Raw genomic sequence first — 24,945 nt, 5'->3', positions numbered from 1 at the left:
TTATTTTATTTATTTTATTTTATTTTATCTTTTTAATAATAAATTTATTTTTTTATTGGTGTTCAATTTGCCAACATACAGAATAACACCCAGTGCTCATCCCGTCAAGTGCCCTCCTCAGTGCCCGTCACCCATTCACCCCCACCCCCTGCCCCGCTCCCCTTTCACTTCTTATACATTTTATGTTATTATTTGTTAAAAGCTTGGTTGATATAAAATAGTATCTCATTATTTTAATTAAAATATCTCCTGATAACTGAGATTTGTTCACATATCATTTAGTCATTTGGGATTTCCATACCTTGAATTATATGTTAACATTTCTTGCCTTTTTAAAATTAATTTTTATTTTTCTTGTGTATTACAAAATTTTGCACTTTTAAATATGAGAGCACCTTTATGGCTATATATTGCTAATATCTCCTCTAATCTGTCATGTACTGTGAATTTTAGTGTATGCTATCCAGTATTCAGTAAAAATTCTTTAATTTGATCAAGTCAAATTTTCTAATTTTCTATGGAACGATTTTCTCTGGGGTTTTAATTTAGGAAATATTCCACCAGATCACAAAGATGGGATGCTTGGGTGGCTCAGTGCTTGAGCTTCTGCCTTTGCCTCAAGTCATGATCCAGGGGTCCTAGGATCAAGTCCCACATTGGGCTCCCCATGGGAGCCTTCCTCTTCCTCTGCCTATGTCTCTGCCCCTCTCTTTGTGTCTTATGAATAAATAAAATCCTAAAATAATCACAAAGACGATTTTGTTTGTTTTTGTTTTAATTTATAAAAAGCTTAATGCATTGTGTTTCATACTGGTGTATTTATATCTGTTTGTGGTTTATACTGTCAAAATTAGGAAACCACAAATGTTGGAGAGGATGTGGAGAAAGGGGAACCCTCTTGCACTGTTGGAGGGAATGTGAACTGGGGCAGCCACTCTGGAAAACAGTGTGGAGGTTCCTCAAAGAGTTAAAAATAGATTTGCCCTACGACCCACCAATTGCACTGCTGGGGATTTACCCCAAAGATACAGATGCAATGAAAGACCGGGACACCTGCACCCCGATGTTTCTAGCAGCAATGTCCACAATAGCCAAACTGTGGAAGGAGCCTCGGTGTCCATCGAAAGACGAATGGATAACGAAGCTGTTGTCTATGTAAACAATGGAATATTACTCAGCCATTAGAAACGACAAATACCCACCATTTGCTTCGACGTGGATGGAACTGGAGGGTATTATTTTGAGTGAAGTAAGTCAATCTGAGAAGGACAAACGTTATATGGTCTCATTCTTTTGGGGAATATAAAAAATAGTGAAAGGGAATAAAGGGAAAAGGAGAAAAATAAGTGGTAAATATCAGAAAGGGTGACAGAACATGGAAGACTCCTAACTCTTGGAAATGAACTAGGTGTGGTGGAAGGGGAGGTTGGTGGCGGGGGTTGGGGTGCCTGGGTGATGGGCACTGGGTGGGCACTTAAAGGGGTGAGCACTGGGTGTTATTCTATATGTTGGCAGATTGAACACCAATAAAAAATAAATTTATAAAAAAATAAAAATCAAGGAGCAATATTACTTTAGTATATACTCCTATCATCCTGGTAACTGTGAAAATATGAAGTAGTGTCTTGCCATTTTTATAAATATCTTTTAATTTGGTCCCCTCAGCATCTCAGCAGTACTCTGAGTACTCTCATGGTGTGTCCCAGAACTCCCCATGTTCCATCAAGTGTGGGTTACTGCCAGCAGAATGGTATCCATCAGCAGTAGGCTCCGGTGTGTGGTCTGAAACTTTTTTGTTTTGTTGGTGGAGGTGCTGTTTGGCATAGTAAGTATTTTTTAATATTTCCCCCATTTATAGGTTAAGTCACTTTATTTTTCTTCATGTAGAGATAAATGATTGGTCCTTTTCCTACTGATTTGAGGTGTCAACTGTATTACCTATAAAATTTCATGCACACAGGGCTGTGGATCTGTTCCACCATTATTTTTATTGCTATTGCTTCAAGTATAAACTATAATATGGCAAGGGTGAGTTTTCATTTGAATTTTATCCAAACATTTTTAGGGTTTCTTTGGCATGTAGATTTTATTTAGAAAGGGGAACCCTCTTACATTGCTGGTGGGAATGCAAACTGGTGCAACCTCTCTGGAAAACATATGGAGGTTCCTCAAAAAGTTAAAAACAGAACTACTCTGTGATCCAGCCATTGTGCTCCTAGATATTTTCCCTAAAGGATACAAAGGTACTGGTTTGAAGGGATACATGCAACCCATGTTTATAGCAGCATTATCAACAATAGCGAAATTATAGAAAGAGCCTAAATGTCCATCAACTGATGAATGGATAAAGAAGAGTTGGGATATATATTGGAATATTATTCAGCCATAAAAAAGAATAAAATCATGCCATTTGCAATGACATGGAAGGAGCTAGACAGCATAATCCTACATAAAAGTGAAATACGTAAATTAGAGAAGGACAAATATATTATTTCAGTCATATGGGAATTTAAGAAACAAAACAAAGTGGACATGGGGGGAAAAGACAGGAAAACCAAGAAACAGGCTCTTAACTATGGAGAAAAAACTGATGATTACCAGAGGGGAGGTGGGAGAGAGGATGTGTTAAATAGGTGATGGGGATTAAGGAATGTACTTGATGTGATGAGCACTGGGTGTTGTATGGAAGTGTTGAATCACTAAACTGTACACCTGAAACCAATTTTACACTGTATGTTAGCTGAGTATAATTTAAATAAAAACATGAAAAAAATAAAAAATCTGAGTAAAACAAACAACAGTCTGAGACATATTTGTTACATGGCCCTGTCATCCACATTTCTTGGTGTGAAGTCAATCTGTAAGGTCGTGTGGCTCTACAAGGAAAACTGAACCAACATGTACACATTTAGAAAATTGAGTAAATGGCAGATGTACATTTTTTATCTTAGTTTCTTTTCCTTAACATTATATTGTGATTATTTCCCATATCATTAAATTATATATTTTTTAAGATTTTATTTATTCATTCATGAGAGAGAGAGAGAGAGAGAGAGAGAGAGAGAATGGGAGACAGACATAGGCAGAAAAGAAGCAGGTTCCATGCAGGGAGCCTGATGTGGGACTTGATCCTGGGACTCCAGGATCAGGCCCTGGGCTGAAGGCAGGTGCTCAATCACTGAGCCACCCAGACGTCCCAAAATATCTTGGAAATCTCAAAGATAAATGTGTGTGTGTGTGTCTATATATATATATATATATATATATATATATATATATATATATATATATATAAATAAATCAGTGTCCCTTTTGCGATATTTTATTGGTTGTGAGTGAGTCAATGGAAACAGCCCAGATTCAGCAGGTGGGATACTGGCCTGGACTTCTTTCTTCAAGGAGTGTAAAAGAATGTGTGGCCATCAATAAATCTTCCATACATGATGTTTCTCCTTCGTGATTTTTGCTTATTATTAAATTGTTTTGATTCTGATTTTCTTTTGTTTCTATCTCCATCCTTTTATTTCTACTTCAAATCCCCAAAATACCACCAACATACATCAGAATCTTGGAGTCTGTTTGGAAATCCACCTAAGGCAGTAGGTGATCTGCACATAGCATTTAAAATGAACTCTTTTCTCCAATATCACAATATCTAGGTGCTTTCATTTTTTTATTATCTAATTTGTCACTCTACAATATCTTTCAAGCTGCAGTCTGGAATTTTAAAAATTAATGAGCAGTCTTCATTTCTATTTCTTCAAGTATGTTTTATTTCTTTAATACTTCATGTGACTCTTATTAGACCAAAGTTACATTGTTACATACTTGCATATTATGTCTTACCAATTTTTTATTGGAGTTGAATTTGCTAACATATAGCATAAGACCCAATGTTCATCCCATCAAGTGCCCCCCTCTGTGCCCGTCACCCAGTCACCCCAACCCCCAGCCCACCTCCCTTTCCACTATCTCTTCTTCATTTCTCAGAGTTAGGTGTCTTTCATGTTTTATCACCCTCACTGATATTTTCACTCATTTTCTCTCCTTTCTCTTCATTCCCTTTAACTATTTTTTTATATTTCCCAAATGAGTGAGACCATATAATGTTTGTCCTTCTCTGATTTACTTATTTCACTCAACATAATACCCTCCAGTTCCATTCACGTCGAAGCAAATGGTGGGTATTTGTCGTTTCTAATGGCTGAGTAATATTTCATTGTATACATAGACCACATCTTTATCCGTTCACCTTTCTTTTTTATTTCTTTTTTTAAATTTATTTTTTATTGGTGTTCAATTTGCCAACATATAAAATAACACCCAGTGCTCATTAAATGAATTGCTCCCCTCAGTGCCCGTAACCCAGTCACCCCCATCCCGGCCCACCACCCTTTTTACCACCCCTTGTACGATTCCCAGAGTTCGGAGCCTCTCATGTTCTGCCTCCCTTTCTGATATTTCTGTTCATCTTTGAATGGACATCGAGGCTCCTTCCACAGTTTGGCTATTGTGGACATTGCTGCTAGAAACATCGGGGTGCAGGTGTCCCGGCGTTTCACTGCATCTGTATCTCTGGGGTAAATCCCCAGCAATGCAATTGCTAGGTCGTAGGACAGATCTATTTTTAACTCTTTGAGGAACCTCCACACACTTTTCCAGAGTGGCTGCACCAGTTGACATTCCCACCAATAGTTGCAAGAGGGTACCCCTGTCTCCACATCCTCTCCAACATTTGTGGTTTCCTGCCTTGTTAATTTTCCCCATTCTCACTGGTGTGAGGTGGTATCTCATTGTGGTTTTGATTTGTATTTCCCTGATGGCAAGTGATGCAGAGCATTTCTCACGTGCATGTTGGCCATGTCTATGTCTTCCTCTGACATAGACATGGCCATATGTCTTTATAGATCTTGGATAATAGCCCTTTATCTGATACGTCATTTGCAAATATCTTCTCCCATTCTGTAGGTTGTCTTTTAGTTTGTTGACTGTTTCTTTTGCTGTGCAGAAGCCTTTTATCTTGACGAAATACCAATAATTCATTTTTGCTTTTGTTTTCCTTGCCTTCATGGAGGTATCTTGCAAGACGTTGCCGTGGCCAAGTTCAAAAAGAGTGTTGCCTGTGTTCTCTTCTAGGATTTTGATGGAATCTTGCCTCACATTTAGATCGTTCATCCATTTTGAGTTTATCTTTGTGTATAGTTTAAGAGAATGGTCTAGTTCTATTCTTCTGCATGTCGATGTCCAATTTTCTTTCCCAGCACCATTTATTGAAGAGATTGTCTTTTTTTCCGGTGGATAGTCTTTCCTGCTTTGTTGAATATTAGTTGACCCTAGAGTTGAGGGCCCATTTCTGTGTTCTCTATTCTGTTCCATTGATCAATGTTTCTGTTTTTGTGCCAGTACCACCCAGTCTTGATGATTACAGCTTTGCAGTGCAACCTGAAATCTGGCATTGTGATGCCCCCAGCTATGCTTTTCTTTTTTTTTTTTTTTAGTTTAATCATACTCACGTATCACGTATGATCGACACTTCTGTTTATTGAAACTGCCTTCACCCCAAATATACATACCATGTGTCCCTATTCAGCACTATTAACATTCAATTGGTCATATTCCCTATGCTGTACCTTTCACCCTGTGACTTTTTTTTAATAAATTTATTTTTTAAGGGTGTTCAAGTTGTCAACTTACAGAATAACACCCAGTGCTCATCCCGTCAAGTGCCCCCCTCAGTGCCCGTCACCCATTCACCCCCACCCCCTGCCCTCCTCCCCTTCCACCACCCCTAGTTAGTTTCCCAGTGTTAGGAGTCTTCATGTTCTGTCTCTCTTTCTGGTATTTCCCACACACTTCTTCTCCCTTCCCTTATATTCCCTTTCACTATTATTTATATTCCCCAAATGATTGAGAACATATAATGTTTCTCCTTCTCTGACTGACTTACTTCACTCAGCATAATACCCTCCAATTCCATCCACATTGAAGCAAATGGTGGGTATTTGTCATTTCTAATGGCTGAGTAATATTCCATTGTGTATATAAACCACATCTTTTTTATCCATTCATCTGTCGATGGACACTGAGGCTCCATCCACAGTTTGGCTATCATGGCCATTGCTGCTAGAAACATCGGGGTGCAGGTGTCCCAGCGTTTCATTGCATCTGTATCTTTGGGGTAAATCCCCAACAGTGCAATCGCTGGGTCTAGGGCAGGTCTATTTTTAACTCTTTGAGGAACCTCCACGCAGATTTCCAGAGTGGCTTCACCATTTCACATTCCCACCAACAGTGTAAGAGGGTTCCCTTTTCTCCACATCCTCTCAAACATTTGTGGTTTCCTGCCTTGTTAATTTGCCCCATTCTGACTGGTGTGAGGTGGTATCTCATTGTGGTTTTGATTTGTATTTCCCTGATGGCAAGTGATGCAGAGCATTTTCTCATGTGCTTGTTGGCCATGTCTATGTCTTCCTCTATGAGATTTCTGTTCATGTCTTTTGCCCATTTCATGATTGGGTTGTTTGTTTCTTTGGTATTGAGTTTAATAAGTTCTTTATAGTTCTTGGAAACTAGCCCTTTATCTGATACGTCATTTGCAAATATCTTCTCCCATTCTGTAGGTTGTCTTTTAGTTTTGTTGACTGTATCCTTTGCTGTGAAAACGCTTCTAATCTTGATGAAGTCCCAATAGTTCATTTTTGCTTATGTTTCTTTTGCCTTCGTGGATGTATCTTGCAAGAATTTACTGTGGCTGAGTTAAAAAAGGGTGTTGCCTGTGTTCTCCTCTAGGATTTTGGTGGACTCTTGTCTCACATTTAGATCTTTCATCCATTTTGAGTTTATCTTTGTGTATGGTGCAAGAGAGTAGTCTAGTTTCATTCTTCTGCATGTGGATGTCCAATTTTCCCAGCACCATTTACTGAAGAGACTGTCTTTCTTCCAATGGATAGTCTTACCTCCTTTATCGAATATTAGTTGACCATAAAGTTGAGAGTCCACTTCTGGGTTCCCTATTCTGTTCCATTGATCTATGTGTCTGTTTTTGTGCCAGTACCACACTGTCTTGATGACCACAGCTTTGTAGTACAACCTGAAATCTGGCATTGTGATGCCCTCAGCTATGGTTTCCTTTTCTAAAATTCCCCTGGCTATTCAGGGTGTTTTCTGATTCCACACAAATCTTAAAATAATTTGTTTTAACTCTCTGAAGAAAGTCCATGGTATTTTGATAGGGATTGCCTTAAACGTGTAAATTGCCCTGGGTAACATTGACATTTTCACAATATTAATTCTGCCCATCCATGAGCATGGAATATTTTTCCATCTCTTTGTGTCTTCCTCAATTTCATTCAGAACTGTTCTATAGTTTTTGGGATATAGATCCTTTACCTCTTTAGTTAGGTTTATTCCTAGGTATCTTATGCTTTTGGGTGCAATTGTAAATGGATTGACTCCTTAATTTATCTTTCTTCAGTCTCATTTTAGGGTGTAGAAATGCCACTTATTTCTGGGCATTGATTTTGTATCCTGCCACGCTACCAAATTGCTGTATGTGTTCTAGCAATCTTGGGGTGGAGGCTTTTGGGCTTTCTATGTAGAGTATCATGTCATCAGCGAAGAGGGAGAGTTTGACGTCTTCTTTGCCAATTTGAATGCCTTTAATGTCTTTTTGTTGTCTGATTGCTGAGGCTAGGACTTCCAGTACTATGTTGAATAGCAGTAGTGAGAGTGCACATCCCTGTCTTGTTCCTGATCTTAGGGGAAAGGCTCCCAGTGCTTCCCCATTGAGAATGATATTTGCTGTGGGCTTTTCATAGATGGCTTTTAAGATGTTGAGGAATGTTCCCTCTATCCCTACACTCTGAAGAGTTTTGATCAGGAATGGATGCTGTATTTTGTCAAATGCTTTCTCTGCATCTAATGAGAGGATCATATGTTTCTTGGTTTTTCTCTTGCTGATATGATGAATCACATTGATTGTTTTACTAGTGTTGAACCAGCCTTGTGTCCCGGGGATAAATCCTACTTGCTCATGGTGAATAATTTTCTTAATGTACTGTTGGATCCTATTGGCTAGTATCTTGTGGAGAATTTTTGCATCCATGTTCATCAGGGATATTGGTCTATAATTCTCCTTTTTGGTGGGGTCTTTGTTTGCTTTTGGAATTAAGGTAATACTGGTCTCATAGAATGAATTTGGAAGTACTCCATCTCTTTCTATCTTTCCAAACAGCTTTAATAGAATAGGTATGGTTTCTTCTTTAAACATTTGATAGAATTCCCCAGGGAAGCTATCTGGCCCTGGACTTTTTGTGTCTTGGGAGGTTTTTGATGACTGCTTCAATTTCCTCCCTGGTTATTGGTCTGTTCAGGTTTTCTATTTCTTCCTGTTCCAGTTTTGTTAGTTTGTGGCTTTCCAGGAATGCGTCCATTTCTTCTAGATTGCCTAATTTATTGGCGTATAGCTGTTCATAATATGTTTTTAAAATTGTTTGTTTTTCCTTGATGTTGGTAGTCATCTCTGCTTTCTCATTCATGATTTTGTTAATTTGAGTCTTCTCTCTCTTCTTTTTAGTAAGGCTGGCTAATGGTTTATCTATCTTATTAATTCTTTCAAAGAACCAACTCCTGTTTTGTTGATTTGTTCCACAGTTCTTCTGGTCTCGATTTCATTGAATTCTGCTTGAAACTTTATTAACTCTCTTCTTCTGCTGGGTGTAGAATCTATTTGCTGTTTTTTCTCTAGCTCCTTTATGTGTAAGGCTAGCTTTTGTATTTGAGTTCTTTCCAATTTTGAATGGATGCTTGTATTGTGATGTATTTCCCCCTTAGGACTGCTTTTGCTCCATCCCAAAGATTTTGAACAGTTGTATTTTCATTCTCATTAGTTTCCATGCATCTTTTTAATTCTTCCTTAATTTCCTGGTTGACCCTTTCATCTTTTAGCAGGATGGTCTTTAACCTCCACGTGTTTGAAGTCCTTCCTAACTTATTATTGTTATTTAGTTCTAATTTCTAGGCATTATGGTCTGAGAATATGCAGGGAACGATCCCAATCTTTTGGTATCGGTTCAGACCTGATTTGTGACCCAGTATGTGGTCTATTCTGGAGAAAGTTCTATGTGCACTTGAGAAGAATGTGTGTTCAGTTGAGTTTGGATGTAAAGTTCTGTAGATATCTGTGAAATCCATCTGGTCCAGTGTATCATTTAAAGCTCTTGTTTCTTTGGAGATGTTGTGTTTATAAGACCTATCGAGTATTGAAAGTGCTAGATTGAAGTCACCAAGTATAAGTGTATTATTATCTAAGTGTTTCTTCACTTTGGTTATTAATTGATTGATATATTTGGCAGCTCCCACATTCAGGGCATATATATTGAGGATTGTTATGTCCTCTTGTTGGGTAGATTCTTTAAGTATGATATAGTGTCCCTCTTTATCTTTCACTACATTCTTCAGGGAAAATTTTAGTTTATCTGATATAAGGATGGTTAACCCTGCTTTTTTTGAGGACCATTTAAATGGTAAATGGTCCTTTTATTTTCAGGCTGTAGGTGTCCTTCTGTCTAAAAGAACAGCAAATAGATGTCCTTCTGTCTTGTAGACCGCAAATAGATGGGTCCTGCTTTTTTATCCAGTCTGAAACCCTGTGCCTTTTGATGGGGTCATTAAGCCCGTTCACATTCAGAGTTACTATTCAGAGATATGAATTTAGTGTCATCATGATAACTATTCAGTCCTTGTTTTTGTGGATTGTTCCACTGAACTTCTTCTTAAAGGGGAATTTTAAGAGTCCCCCTTAAAATTTCTTGCAGAGCTGGTTTGGAGGTCACATATTCTTTCAGTTGCTGCCTGTCTTGGAAGCTCTTTATCTCTCCTTCCATTTTGAATGAGAGCCTTGCTGGATAAAGTATTTCTGGTTGCATGTTCTTCTCATTTTGGACCCTGAATGTATCCTGCCTGCCCTTTCTGGCCAGCCAGGTCTCTGTGGAGAGGTCTGCTGTTACCCTAATACTCCTCCCCATAAAAGTCAGGGATTTCTTGTCTCTTGCTGCTTTAAGGATCTTCTCTTTATCTTGGAATTTTCAAGCTTCACTATTAAATGTCGAGGTGTTGAACGGTTTTTATTGATTTTAGCGGGGGATCTGTCTATTTCCTGGATCTGAATGCTTGTTTCCTTTCCCAGATTAGGAGCGTTTTCAGCTTTGATTTGTTCAAATACATATTCTGGCCCTCTGGCCCTTTCGGCGCCCTTGGGAACCCCAATTAAATGTAGGTTTTTCTTCCTCAGGCTGTCATTTATTTCCCTTAATCTATCCTCATGGTCTTTTAATTGTTTGTCTCTTTTTTCCTCAATTTCCCTCTTGCCATCAACGTGTCTTCTATGTCACTCACTTGTTCTTCCACCTCGTTAACCCTCGTCGTTAGGACTTCTAGTTTGGATTGCATCTCATTCAATTGATTTTTAATTTCTGCCTGATTGGATCTAAATTCTGCAGTCATGAAGTGTCTTGAGTCCTTTATGCTTTTTTCTAGAGCCACCAGTAGCTGTATAATAGTGCTTCTGAATTGGCTTTCTGACATTGAATTGTAATCCAGATTTTGTAACTCTGTGGGAGAGAGGACTGTTTCTGATTCTTTCTTTTGAGGTGAGGTTTTCCTTCTAGTCATTTTGCTAAGTGCAGAGTGGCCAAAAACAATTTGTATTGGGAAAAGGAGAAAAAGAGAGGATAGTAGGAAGGAAAGAAAAGAGAAAAAGAAAAAAGAACAAAGGAAGAAAAAAAGAAAAAAAAGAGAAGAAAAAGAGAAAGAAAAAAAGATAGAAAACAAAAAGGGTGGGAGAAGCAAACAGAAACCAAAAAGAAAAAAAAAAAAAAAAAAAACGGGGAGTGTCCTCTGATTCTGTATACTGTAAGTTCCTTGATTTCCCCTGGAACTTTCCAGTGCTGCTTGTTCAATAGTTTGTTTTTCCCCTGTCCGTCTAGCTGGTCTTCTGAGGGAGGGGCCTGTTGTGCTGATTTTCAGGTGTGAGCAGTTGGGGGAGCTGCTCTGCCCCCTACCTGGTGCAGGGCTCAGGGGGGGTTGTTTACCCCGTGAGGCCCCAGAAGGAACCACCGCAGTGGAGGGGCCAGCTCTGGAGCCCTGGAATCAGCCCCCGCAGTAACTCCGGAGCTCTCCGTCTGCAGGGCCTGGAGGCTCCAGGGCGGGGCCGCTGATCTGCTCAGCTGGGGCAGGAGCGTCCTTGCTGTCCTGGGCCCTCCCGGCCTCTGCCTGTCCCGGGGGAGGCCGGATCCTGGGCTGTGTCCCGGCGCCCTGTGCTCCGGGGCCTGCGCTGTTGGATTCGCTCTCCCCACCGGGAAGCCCCCTTAACGGCGCCGGTGCCCGAGCCCCTCCGAGCTGCTCCTGGAACCGTGTAGCCCCCTCCACATGGAGCCTCTTCCTCTGCCCGAGCCCCTCCGAGCTGCTCCGGGCCCCGCCGTGCGCGCTGTAGCCCTTTGGGAGCTCGGCGCACTCTCCCGGGGCACAGGTGTCTGTTACTGTCCCAGGGAGCCCGAGGGCACCCCCGCCCTCCTGGGGTCCTGCTCTAACTCCCTGCGGAGCTTTTATGCCCGGGAAGGTCGGTGCAGCTCCTGCTTCTCCGGGACGGAGTTTTCCTGTCCTGGGGACACTCGCCCCGGCCTCAGCCCGGTTCCCGGGGGGCCCCTCCCCCTTGGAGGCCTTTTGTTTCCTTATTTCTTCCCCTCCACCCCCCCGGCTTCCTACCTTGATAGAAGCGCGAACTCTTCTCACTGTTGCATTCCAGCTGGTCTCTCTTTAAATCTCAGGCCGAATTCGGAGATTTTCAGGATGATTTGAAGGTTATCTAGGTAATTTGGTGGGGACAGGTGACTTGGGGACCCTACTCTTAGCCATCTTGCCCTCCTCTATGCTTTTCTTTTTAAATATTCCCCTGGCTATTTGGGGTCTTTTTTGATTCCACACAAATATTAAGATGATTTGTTCCAACTCTCTGAAGAAAGTCCACGGTATTTTGATAGGGATTGCATTAAATGTGTCAATTTAACATTGACATTTTCACAATATTATTTCTACAAATCGATAAGCATGGAATATTTTTCAATCTCTTTGTGTCTTCCTCAATTTCCTCAATTTTTTGTGGTAAGATTTTCATGTGAATGTATCATAATGTATCATACCTCTTGCTGGCCTGCAACATTTCTGTGGAGAAATCAGCTCATAGTCTTATGGGTTTCTGTTGCATGTAACTTTTTAGTTTTTTTTCTGCTGCTTTTAAAATTCCCATTTTATCTTTAAACTTTGGTATTTTAATTAGTATATCTTGTAGTGTGAATCTCCTTGGGTTCATCATTTTGGAGACCTCTGTGCTTCCTGAACCTAGGTGTTTACTACCTTCTCTAGGCTAGGGAAATTTTCAGCTATTTCTCCAAATCAGCTTTCTGTTCCTTTCTCTCTCTTCTCCTTCTTCTTCAGAGACCTCTATAATGTGAATGTTTGTTTGCCCCATGTCCAAGAGATCCATTACTTTTAAAAATTTCTTTTCAAATTTCAAATTTCAAACCCATCCTCGTTTTTTCAAATTTCTTTTTCGTTTCTCTTAAGCTTGGGTGGTTTCTTTCTGTTATTTTTCAGATTGCTGATCCTTTATTATACCTCCTCTAATCTACTGTTGATTCCCTCAGAGTATTTTCCACTTCAGTTGTTGTATTCTTCAACTTTTTTTTAAATTTGCATTTTCTATTTCTTTGTTGAAGTTCTCCCTGAGTTCTTCCACTCTTCTCTCAAGGCCCCTGAGCATCTTTATGATCATTACATTATACTCTTTATCAGGCATCCTGCTGTACTCTCAGTTATTCTTCTGAGCTTTTATTTTGTTCTTTCTTTTGGAGCATTTTCCTCTGTGTCTCAATTTTTTTTGACGTCAGTGTTTGTTTCTATGAATTAGGTGAAATAGCTACTTCTCCTAAACTTGAAGGAATAGTATTGTGTATGCTCATTTTTTTGTGGCTCACATGTGCTTGGCTACAGGCTGGCTGGAGTTGTGGCTATTGTAGGCTGGTATATGGAGAGGACATCATGATGGAGTTGCATGGTGGGATGGCAACAGGTGAAGTGGGCATGGTTGGGGATGGTCCTCAGGTTTTCTGTTAAGAGAGTAATCGGGCAGAACAGGTGAAGCCAAAGTGGGTGCAGGCTGTAGGATTCCCAGGGCTTTAAATGAAGAGGGCACCCTGAAGGAAGAGCTGTAGCTGAAGTGGGTGCAGGCTGGGGAAGTCCTGGGGCTCTATGCAAAAAAGGGCACCTTGGCAGAATAGCTGAAGTGGAAGTGGATATAAAACAGAGCAATTGAAAACTCTATATTCAGTGAGGTCTTGGCAGGGGGCTGGTAGGTTCACAACATGGGCTATGGGCTACATCAGGTCCTTGGATGTTCTGTGCAGAGGGTGCCCAGGCAAGACTGCTGTTGTTTAAGTGAGCATGAGCTGGGAAGTTTTCTATGCAATGGGTACCCTGGCAGGATAGCTGAAGGTGGAGTGAGTGGAAGCCTGGATATCTTGGGGCTTTCCACACTGAAGGCACTCTGGCGGGAAAGCTGTAGCTGAAGCAGATGCAGTTCAGGATGCCCTGGGGTGCTCAGCATAGGGATACCCTAGGGGAGGGGCTGGATCTGAGCCAGTTATAAGTAGGGGTGTCTCGGGGAACTCTGTGCAGGGGGTGCTGTGTGGGGTGGCTGGAACCAAGGCATGCACAAGATGAATAATGGCATGGATCTATCATTATAATATCAAATGTAGTATTTTCATTACACCAGGAATCCTCTGTGCTCTGCTGACTCTTCTCTGTACTGCTCCTCCTCACTCACCCAGGAACTTCTGATCTTTTTATTGTCTGCCTAGTGTTGCCTTCCTCAGAATATCATATAGATGGAATCATATGGTATGTTGCCTTTTCACACTGGCTTCTGTCACTCAGTAATATGCATTTAAGGTCCCTCGTGTCTTTTTATAGTTTGATAGCTCATTTCTGTTAAGGCCTGGATGATATTCTATTGATATACCTTGGTTTATTTATCTACTCACCTACTGAAGGACACTGGTTGCTTGCATGTTTTGGCAATTATAAATGAAGCTGGTATAAACATCCTTGGGCAGGTTTTAATTTAGAAATACATCTTCAACTTATCTGTGTAAAAACCAAGGAGTACACTTGCTGGATCAAATGGTAAGAGTATGTTTTGTTTTGTGAGAAACCACCAAATCATCTTTTATTTTATTTATTTTTAAAAGATGTTATTTGTTTATTCATGACAGACCTACAGAGAGAGGCAGAGACCAAATCAGAGGGAGAAGCAGGTTCACTGTGGGGAGCCCGATTCCGGACTTGATCCCAGGACCCTGGGATCACACCCCAAGCCAAAGGCAACCCAGGTGTCCTCCAAATCATCTTTTAGCCTGGCTGTTGGTATTTGTGTTCACCAGCAATGAATGAGAGTTCCTCTTTCTCCATATGGTTTCCAGCCTGTGCTATTGTTAGTGTTCTGGATTTTGGCCATTCTAAAAATTATATAATGGTATCTCAGTGTGATTTTAATTTGCATTTTCTTGAACTCTAATGTGGAACAACTTTTTCTTTTCTATTCTTTTCTTCTTTCTTCTTTCTTTCTTTCTTCTTCTTTCTTTCTTTCTTTCTTTCTTTCTTTCTTTCTTTCTTCTTTCTTTCTTTCTTTCTTTCTTTCTTTCTTTCTTTCTTTCTCTTTCTTTCTTTCTTTCTTTCTTTCTTTCTTTCTTTCTCTTTCTTTCTTTCTTCTTTCTTTCTTTCTTTCTTTCTTTCTTTCTTTCTTTCTTTCTTTCTTTCTTTTTCTTTCTTTCTTCTTTCTCTTTCTTTCTTTCTTTTTTCATCACCTGTGCATCTTGTTTGGTGATGTGTGTGTTCCATGTGTTCTTTGCAAATATTTTCCGAGGTTTATAACTTAGTTTCTCATTCTCTCACATTGATTTTCTCAGAGTGGAAATTTAATTTAATTAGTTTATTTTTTTAAGATTATTTATTTATTTATTTAATTTATTTACAGGTGAGTGAAGAAGTAGAAGAGAGCACATGAGCAGGGTGAGAGGCAGAGGGAGAATGGGAAGGAGAAAGCAGATTCCCTGATGAGCACAGAGCCCATAGCAGGGCTCTATTTCTGGACCCTGAGATCATGACCTGAGCCCAAATGAAGAGTAGAGTGCTTAACTGACTAAGCCACCAAGGCACTTTGGAGGTTTTAATTTTAATGAAGTTCAGTTTAACAGTTCTTACTTTCATGGGTTGTGTCTTTGGTGTTGTATCTAAAAAGGCATCACTATATTCAAAGTCATCTAGGTTTTCTCCTATGTTACTTTGTAGGACTGTTAAGGTTTGATGTTTTATGTTGACATCCAAGATCCATTTTGAGTTAACTTTTTTTTGCGTGTGAAAGATGCAAGGTTTGTATCTTGGTCTATCTATCTATCATCTATCTATCTATCTATCTATCTATCTATCCTCTATCATCTATCTATCTATTATCTATCTATCTATCTATCTATCTATCCTCTATCATCTATCTATCTATCTATCTATCTATCTATCTATCATCATCTATCTATCATCTATCTATCAATCATCTATCTATCTATCTATCTATCTAGTTATTTATTTGAAGATGGCTGTCCAGTTATTCCAGCACTGTTTGTTGAAGACCTGACTATGATTTTATATTGAAAGTGAATTTCTTGTTAACAGCATAAAGATGAGGCTTTTTTTCCTTCTCTTTCCAAATCTCATATGATTATTTGTACTTTTAATTTGGATCATTTAGATTAGAGTTTCTCAGCTTGTAAAGACAGTTTGGTCAGACAATAGTTTTTTGGAGGTGTGTGAGTTTGTTCTATATTTATTATAGGTTTATTTAACAGCATTCCTGGGCCTACCTCACTAGTTGTCAGTAGCACCATATGCCGAAATTCACCTCTGCCCCCACAGTTGTAAGGAGCAAAAATGTTTCTAGACATTGCCAAATGAGTTCTGGAGGCCAAAATTGCCATCACTTCCTGAGCCACTGATTTAACCTCATAAATTTGCAATGTTGATGTGATTAATGCCCACTATTGACTTCTTTTACTCTGTATGGCAGAGTAGTTGCAACAGAGACTAGATTACCTTAAAAATCTGAGCTTTTAGGGACACCTGGGTGGCTCAGCGGTTGAGCTTCTGCCTTAGACTTGGGATGTAATTCTGGACGATCGGGTCGCACACTGGGCTCCTACATGGAGCCTGCTTCTCCTTCTGCCTGTGTCTCTGCCTCTCTCTGTATCTCTCATGATTAAATAAACAAAATCTTAAAAAATATGTGAGCTTTTTAAAGAAAATTTATGCTGTTGTCAGTTGTAATGTTTAAAAAATGTGTCTTTCAATTATCAAATCAACCTTCTCCTAATGTTGTGCTACTCCACATATAAAATACAAATTCATAAAAGTTTTCTTCCATTTCACTCCTGTAATATCTTGCTGTTGGTGTTATGCACACTTTAAAGCAACTAAATTTTTCTCTTGTTGAAATGTGTGAGGAAATGAAATTTTTGGGAATTCTTTTTCCTATAATAATGAAAAAGAACATCAATGGTTTGAATTTAATTGTCGATGAACATTCTTTTTTTACTTTTGAGAAATATATTATTCCCCACTGATATGTTGATTATATGCTTTTACCCATTGCTTCTTAATTATGTGAGTACATGTTTATTTTTCAAATAAATAGTTCACAGTGATATCCAGGAGCAGAGGAATGAAGTACCCATTCATCATTCCTCACTGTGAGATAGAGAAGACAAAGAAATGGACAGAGTTTTGATGAATGAGAGCTTAAGTAATCCAAGGATGAATCCAGGTGATTTCAGGGAAGGCTGAAAGACCCAGATATTGGCAAGAGTATTAGTACCAACTGTTGAGAGATTTTCCTTTCACAGTCAAACAAGGAAACACATTTATAAGTTGTTATTGTGGCACAAAAATCTTAAATTTAGAAAGGACCTTTTTTTGGGGGTAAAGATATTATTTACTTGAGAGAGAGAGAGAGAGAGAGAGAGAGAACGAACAGTGGTAGAAGAGGTAACAGAGGTAGAAGGAGAAGCAAACTCTCCTGCATCAGGGGGCCTGGCACAGGACTCGATCCCTGGGCTCTGAATCAGGACCTGGGCTGAAGGTAGAGGCTTAACTGATTGAGCCACTCAAGTGCCCCTCAGAAAAGATCTTCTAAAACAATTTTTCACTGTTCTCAGGGGTAGCAGATGAGTAACATGAAACACAATGAGACCACTTCATTTGTTTCCAAGAACCTACCCTTTTTGAGGCAATTGTTCATGGCTTACAGTTCAGATCTTTAACTCTCTATCTAATGCTTTCTTATATTGGTAGATATCTTTCTGCCTATAGATATCTTATTCCATTCCTCATCCTCATATTTGTATTTCCCCTAACCAAACTTTGGGCTCCTAACAGCAACAATATTCTATTTTTGTGTCTTAATAACTAACAGAAATAGCAGGACACAAAATGTGCTTAGAAACTGCCCAATTAATGTGAAAACAAAGTTAAGATATTATATTTTCAATATTTTAAATTATTATTACTGGATATATATTACAAACCTTGAACAACTTGTAACTCATTTGCAGAGCTATATGTGCATACCATAAACTATGACAGCCTGGATCCAAAAATAAAGGTCTGAAGCACAAACCCACTGGGGAAGAGAATTTAGGAATCTCTTGAATCTAATCAAACTCATTGCTATATTTTTGCACAAATTAGAAATCCATGCAAAACCCCTGTGTCTCTTGTCATGCAAATTTCCTAATGACCATCCAGTTGCAGACCCAGTGACAAACCAGTAGCAACTTGCCATGATTTAGGACTCAAAATTCACTCTTGTTTTGTTTCCAATATGTTCCCTTTTGTGGAAATAAGAATGATAATGTGTACATATTACACAGCCCTACCCCCAAAATTCATATTTATATATTTGTTACTATAAAGACATGACATAATAACAGGTGTACATTTTGGAACATAAATTTCTCACTTTAGCTGGAGGATCTAAAAATGTAGGTTAACGAGGTAGAAGTACCAGTGAGTGACATAGAAGACCAGTTGATGGCAAGGAAGGAAGCTGAGGAAAAAGAGAAAAACAATCAAAATATAATGAGGATAGGTTAAGGGAAATAAATGACAGCCTCAGAAAGAAAAATCTACATTTAATTGGGGTTCCAGAGGGCACCAAAAGTGACAGAGGACCAGAAAGTGTATTTGAACAAATTGAACAAATCATAGCTGAGAACTTCCCTAACTTGGGAAGGAAAACAGACATTCAGATCCAACAGATGGAGATTCCCCACCCCCCCCCACACACACAAAAAAAAACGTTCAACACCTCCGGATTTAATAGTGAAATCTGCAAGTTCCAAAGATAAAGAGAAGATCCTTAAAGCAGCAAGAGACAAGAGATCCCTAACTTATATGGGGAAAAGTATTAGGTTAACAGCAGATGTCTCCACAGAGACCTGGAAGGCCAGAAAGGGATGGCAGGATATATTCAGGGTCCTAAATGAGAAGAACATGCAGGTAAGAATATTCTATCCAGCAAGGCTCTCATTCAGAATTGAAGGAGAGATAAGGAGCTTCCAAGATAAGCAGAAATTGAAAGAATATGTGACCCCAAACTGGCTCTGCAAGAAATATTAATGGGCACTCTGTAAAAGAAAGAGGAAGTCCAAGGAAACAGTCCACAAATACAGGGACTGAATAGGTAAATTTGTATCTTTCAAAGGTAACTGATGTGAATGGGCTTAATGATCCCATCAGAAGGCACAGGGTTTCAGACTGGATAAAAAAGCAAAATCCATCCATTTGCTGTCTACAAGAGAGTCATTTTAGACATAAGGACACCTACATCCAGAAAATGAAAGGTTGGAGAATGATTTACCATTCAAATGGTCCTCAAAATAAAGCAGGGGTAGCCATCCTCATATCAGAGAAATTCAAGTTTATCCCACAGACTGTAGTAAGAGATGAAGAGGTACACTCTATCATACTTAAAGATCTATCCAACAAGAGGACCTAACAATCATGAATATTTATGCCCCGAATGTGGGAGCTGCCAAGTTGTCAATCCATTAATAACCAAAGTTAAGACATACTTAGATAATAATACACTTATACTGGGAAACTTCAGCATGGTGCTTTCTGTAAATGACAGATCTTCTAAGCACAACATCTCCAAAGAAACAAGAGCTTTAAATGATACACTGGACCAGATGGATTTCACAGATATTTACAGAAACTTACATCCAAACGCAACTGAATACACATTCTTCTCAAGTGCACATGGAGCTTTCTCCAGAATAGACCACATCCTGGGTCACAAATCAGGTCTTAACCGATACCAAAAGGTTGGGATCGTCCCCTGCATATTTTCAGACCATAATGCTTTGAAACTATAAACCACAAGAAGAAGTTTGGAAGGATTTTAAAAACGTGGAGTTTAAAGAGCATCCTGCTAAAAGATGAAAGGGTCAACCAGGAAATTAGAGAAGAATTAAAAAGATTCGTGGAAACTAATGAGAATGAAGATACAACCGTTCAAAATCATTGGGATACAGCAAAGGAGTTCTGAGGGGGAAATACATCGCAATACAAGTATCCATCCAAAAACTGGAGAGAACTCAAATATAAAAGCTAACCTTGCACCTAAAGGAGCTGGAGAAGGAACAGCAAATGAAACCTTGACCCAGCAGAAGAAGAGTATTCATAAAGATTCGAGCAAAACTCAATGAAATAGAGACCAGAAGAACTGTGGAACAGATCAACAAAACCAGGAGTTGGTTCTTTGAAAGAATTAATAAGATAGATAAACCATTAGCCAGCCTTATTAAAAAGAAGAGAGAAAAGACTCAAATTAATCAAATCATGAATGAGAAAGGAGAGATCACCACCAATACCAAGGAAATACAAACGATTTTAAAAACTTATTATGAGCAGCTATACACCAATAAGTTAGGCAATCGAGAAGAAACAGACGCATTTATGGAAAACCAAAAACTACCAAAAGTGGAACAGGAAGAAATAGAAAACATGAACAGGCCGATAACCAGGGAGAAAATTGAAGCAGTCATCAAAAACCTCCCAAGACACAAAAGTCCAGGGCCAGATGACTTTCCAGGGGAATTCTGTCAAACGTTTAAAGAAGAAACCATTCTACCTAAAGCTGTTCAGAAAGATAGAAAAGAGATGGAATAATTCCAAACTCATTTTATGAGGCCAGAATCACCTTATTTCCAAAACCAGACAAAGACCCCACCAAAAAGGAGAATTACAGACCAATATCCCTGATGAACACAGATGCAAAAATTCTCCTCAAGATACTAGCCAATAGGATCCAACAGTACATGAAGAAGATTATTCACCATGACCATGTAGGATTTATCCCCGGGACACAAGGCTGGTTCAACACATGTAAAGCAATCAATGTGATTGATCCTATCAGCACGAGAAAAAACAGGAACCATATGATCCTCTAAATAGATGCAGAGAAAGCATTTGACAACATACAGCATCCATTCCTGATAAAGATTCTTCAGAGTGTAGGGATAGAGGGAACATTGATCTACATTTTAACATCTTAAAAGCCATCTATGAAAAGCCCCAGCAAATATCATTCTCAATGGGGAAACACTGGGAGTCTTTCCTCTAAGATCAGGAACAAGACAGGGATGTCCACTCTCACCACTGCTATTCAACATTGTACTAGAAGTCCTAGCCTCAGCAATCAGGCAACAAAAAGAAATAAAAGCCATTCAAATTGGCAAAGAAGAAGTTAACTCTCCCTCTTTGCAGATGACATGATACTGTGCATAGAAAACTCTAAAGATTCCACCCCAAGATTGCTAGAACTCATACAGCTATTCCGCAGTGTGGCAGGATACAAAATCAATGCCCAGAATTCAGTGGCGTTTCTATATAGTAACAATGAGACTGAAGAAAGAGAAATTAAGGAGTCAGTCACATTTACAATTGCACCCAAAAGCATAAGATACCTAGGAATAAACCCAAACAAAGAGGTAAAGGATCTATACCCTAAAAACTACAGAACACTACTGAAAGAAATTGAGGAAGATGCAAAGAGATGGAAAACTATTCCATACTCATGGATTGGAAGAATTAATATTGTGAAAATGTCAATGTTACCCAGGGAAATTTACACATTTAATGCAATCCCTATCAAAATACCATGGACTTTCTTCAGAGAGTTGGAATAAATCATCTTAATATTTGTGTGGAATCAAAAAAGACCCCGAATAGCCAGGGGAATTTTAAAAAAGAAAACCATAGCTGGGGGCATCACAATGACAGATTTCAGGTTGTACTACAAAGCTGTGGTCATCAAGACAGTGTGGTACTGGCACAAAAACAGACACATAGATCAATGGAACAGAATAGAGAATCGAGAAGTGGACTCTCAACTTTATGGTCAACTAATATTTGACAAAGCAGGAAAGACAATCCACTGGAAAAAAAAGACAGTCTCTTCAATAAATGGTGCTGGGAAAATTGGACATCCGCATGCAGAAGAATGAAACTAGACCATTCTCTTACACCATACACAATGATAAACTAAAAATGGATGAAAGATCTAAATGTGAGACAAGATTCCATCAAAATCCTAGAGGAGAACACAGGCAACACCCTTTTTGATCTTGGCCACAGCAATGTCTTTCAAGATACATCAATGAGGCAAGAGAAACAAAAGCAAAAATGAACTACTGGGACTTCATCAAGATAAGAAGCTTTTGCACAGCAAAGGATACAGTCAACAAAACTAAAAGACAACCTACAGAGTGGGAGAAGATATTTGCAAATGACGTATCAGATAAAGGGCTAGTTTCCAAGATCTATAAAGAACTTCTTAAGCTCAACACCAAAGAAACAAACAATCCAATAATGAAATGAGCAAAATTTCTGAATAGAAATTTCACAGAGGAAGACAGAGACATGGCCAAGAAGCCTATGAGGAAATGCTCCGCATCACTGGCCATCAGGTAAATACAAATCAAAACCACAATGCATACCACCTCACACGAGTGAGAATGGTGAGAATTAATAAGACAGGAAACAACAAATGTTGGAGAAGATGTAGAGAAAGTGGAACAGTCTTGCACTGTGGGTGGGAGTGTGAACTGGTGCAGCCACTCTGGAATACTGTGTGGTGGTTCCTCAAACAGTTAAAATACATGTGCCTTACCACCCAGCAATTGCACTGCTGGGGATTTACTACAAAGATACAGATGCAAAGAAATGCCGGGACACCTGCACCCCGATGTTTATAGCAGCAATGTCCACAATAGCCAATCTGTGGAAGGAGCCCTGGTGTCCATCAATAGATGAATGGATAAAGAAGATGTGATCTATGTATACAATGAAATATTACTCAGTCATTAGAAATGACGAATACCCACATTTGCTTCGATGTGTATGGAACTGAAGGGTATTATGCTGAGTGAAGTAAGTCAATTGGAGCAGAACAAACATTATATGGTCTCATTCATTTGGGGAATATAAAAATTAGTGAAAGGGAGTAAAGGGAAAGTAGAGAAAATGAGTGAAAATGTCAGTGAGTGTGACAAACATGAGAGACACCTAACTCTGGGAAATGAACAAGGGGAAGTGGACAGAGAGGTGGGCTGGGTGTTGTGGTGACTGGGTGTGGGGTACTGAGGGGGCACTTGGCGGGATGAGCAGTTGGTGTTCTGCTAAATATTGGCAGATTTAACTCCAATAAAAAAATAAAACAAACCACTTCTACCATCTGGAAAAAAAATAAATTTCTCACTTTAGAACCTGCCCAGTGGAAATCCAGTATTTTGTCAAAATAGGATAATATGTATGGTTATAGCAAAAGAGGCTAAGGATATTGTTAAAGGAGAAGTGAGAGAAAGGAAACATATAATGACACTTAAGTTTATTAAAGAAGGAACAATATCCAATTTACCCAGTTTGAGATTATAACTCATAGATATAAATTGCAGCTCACTCACCCATTATTGATTCAAAATCATTCTAATTTAGGAAGGCAGAGCTCCAGTTGTCTTCATTACCATCCTTTGTTTAGTAATCTCTGGATTCCTTGCTTGATCTCCTGAGTTCTCACTCCATAAACAATGGGATTGAGGGCTGCAGGAATGACATGGTGGAGAACATTGAGCAAGACTGGCACATCAGGGGAGACTTTCTTCTTTGCCACATGAGTGAGCACGAAGACCAGAAGGATAGTGCTGAAGAAGAGGATAAGGATGAAGTGAGAACCACATGTGCTCAGGGCTTTGGCCATAGCACCCTCTGCCTTGAGTCTCAGCACAGCTCGCAGTATAAGGCTGTAGGAGAGGAAGATAAAGATGAGATCAGATCCTAGAATTGTCCAGCCTGCAGCAAACTGGTAAAGGCGATTGATGGTGACATCATCACAGGAGAGCTTGGAGACAGACATATTGGCACAGATGCAATTCTCAATGACATTTCCCCCACAATAATGGAGTCTGGATGATAGAATGGGAATAGGCACTGAAGAAATAGCATTCCTGGCCAAAATAAAAATGGCAGCCTTCACTACAAATTGTTCTGTGATGATGGATGGGTACCTCAGTGGGTGGCAGATGGCCACATAGCGGTCATAGGCCATGACCATGAATGTGCAGGACTCCATGGCAAGGAAGCAATTCATGATGTACATCTGAATGAAGCAAGCATAAAAGTTGATGGACTTGAGATCAAACCAGAATATGGTCAGGACTTTGGGGATGACAGTGAGGCAGAGCACGATGTCCAATAGGGAGAGGATGCTGAGCAGGTAGTACATGGGCTCGTGCAGAGAGGCCTCCAGCCAGATGGTGATCAGGAGAACACCATTGGCCCCCATGGCCAGGAGGAAGAGGAGGCTGAGGGGCAGGGAGAAAGAAAGTTGCCAGCTGGGAGACCTGACTAAACAATTCAGGAGAAAGTCTGAAATCTCAATGGATATGGTCCCATTTTGATTTGTTGTCATCTTCTGTCACATATTTCTACAGTTTTCCTTTAGTGATCTGTAAAATTAGGGTAAAAATTAGCTACTGAATCAAGACACATAAATTCACTACAATTTGCTTCACCTAGGTGAAACTCGTGTGAGTCCTAGCAGGTCATCGAGAGCCATGTAAATTCATGTCTTTATTCTTTGTGTTCTGACCCTGTTCTGATATTTCTATCACTAAGCAGTGTAGAGGCCTAAGGTATATGGTTCATTTATACATTTTTGATTTGCTCAAGTTCTGTTTTTGAGAGAATGTTATGTCTTTTTAGCAACAAAAGAAAGGATAAAATTACTTTGAAAAGTACTTTGTGACAATGAGTCCCTAGATTTGTCTTTATAAGTTTCTTCCTTTTTGTTTTTTTGTTCTTTAATGACTACTTACCTATATAACACATGACAATTTAACTATAACAACACACAGAAATGAGTAACAGAGTCTGTCACAAAGTTTGACTAGGTACAGATTCCTAGTTTTCCATGCCACCCCTGCTCTGAATTTTCAGCTATAGTTGGCTTTAATAACAGATTAAAAATACTATACCCTGGCATGAACATTTTCATTTTGTGTAAAAAGTCATTTTAATTTGGTGGGTATGGATTCTGCCACGTAATTGCAAATACATCTTCATACGTGTGGGATTCTTGACTTCAGGAATGGAACAATGTAAAAGTAGAATGTGCACTTGCACATATGTATGGAGGAGGCATATGTGTCATTGAAGAAGCTAAGCATTGATAATTCTCATTGCAATCGTGTGAGAGTGATGAAATGTACTTTTATGTACTTT

The 24,945-nt window shown here is 39.3% G+C and overlaps 1 protein-coding gene across 1 annotated transcript; it reads right to left on the bottom strand.

Moving 5' to 3' along the window:
• Positions 1-23,189: 23,189 nt before the first annotated feature.
• On the bottom strand, positions 23,190-24,133 carry OR56A3E (olfactory receptor family 56 subfamily A member 3E). Its single transcript, NM_001388723.1, is given in 1 exon segment — positions 23,190-24,133. A coding segment is annotated over 1 exon segment (944 nt).
• Between the last annotated feature and the right edge of the window lie 812 nt (positions 24,134-24,945).

This window comes from Canis lupus, chromosome 21, assembly GCF_011100685.1.
Source record: "Canis lupus familiaris isolate Mischka breed German Shepherd chromosome 21, alternate assembly UU_Cfam_GSD_1.0, whole genome shotgun sequence".
Taxonomy (NCBI): domain Eukaryota; kingdom Metazoa; phylum Chordata; class Mammalia; order Carnivora; family Canidae; genus Canis; species Canis lupus.
The sequence above is the reverse complement of the archived record's forward strand: the minus strand, read 5'-3'. Positions and strand labels throughout refer to the sequence as shown.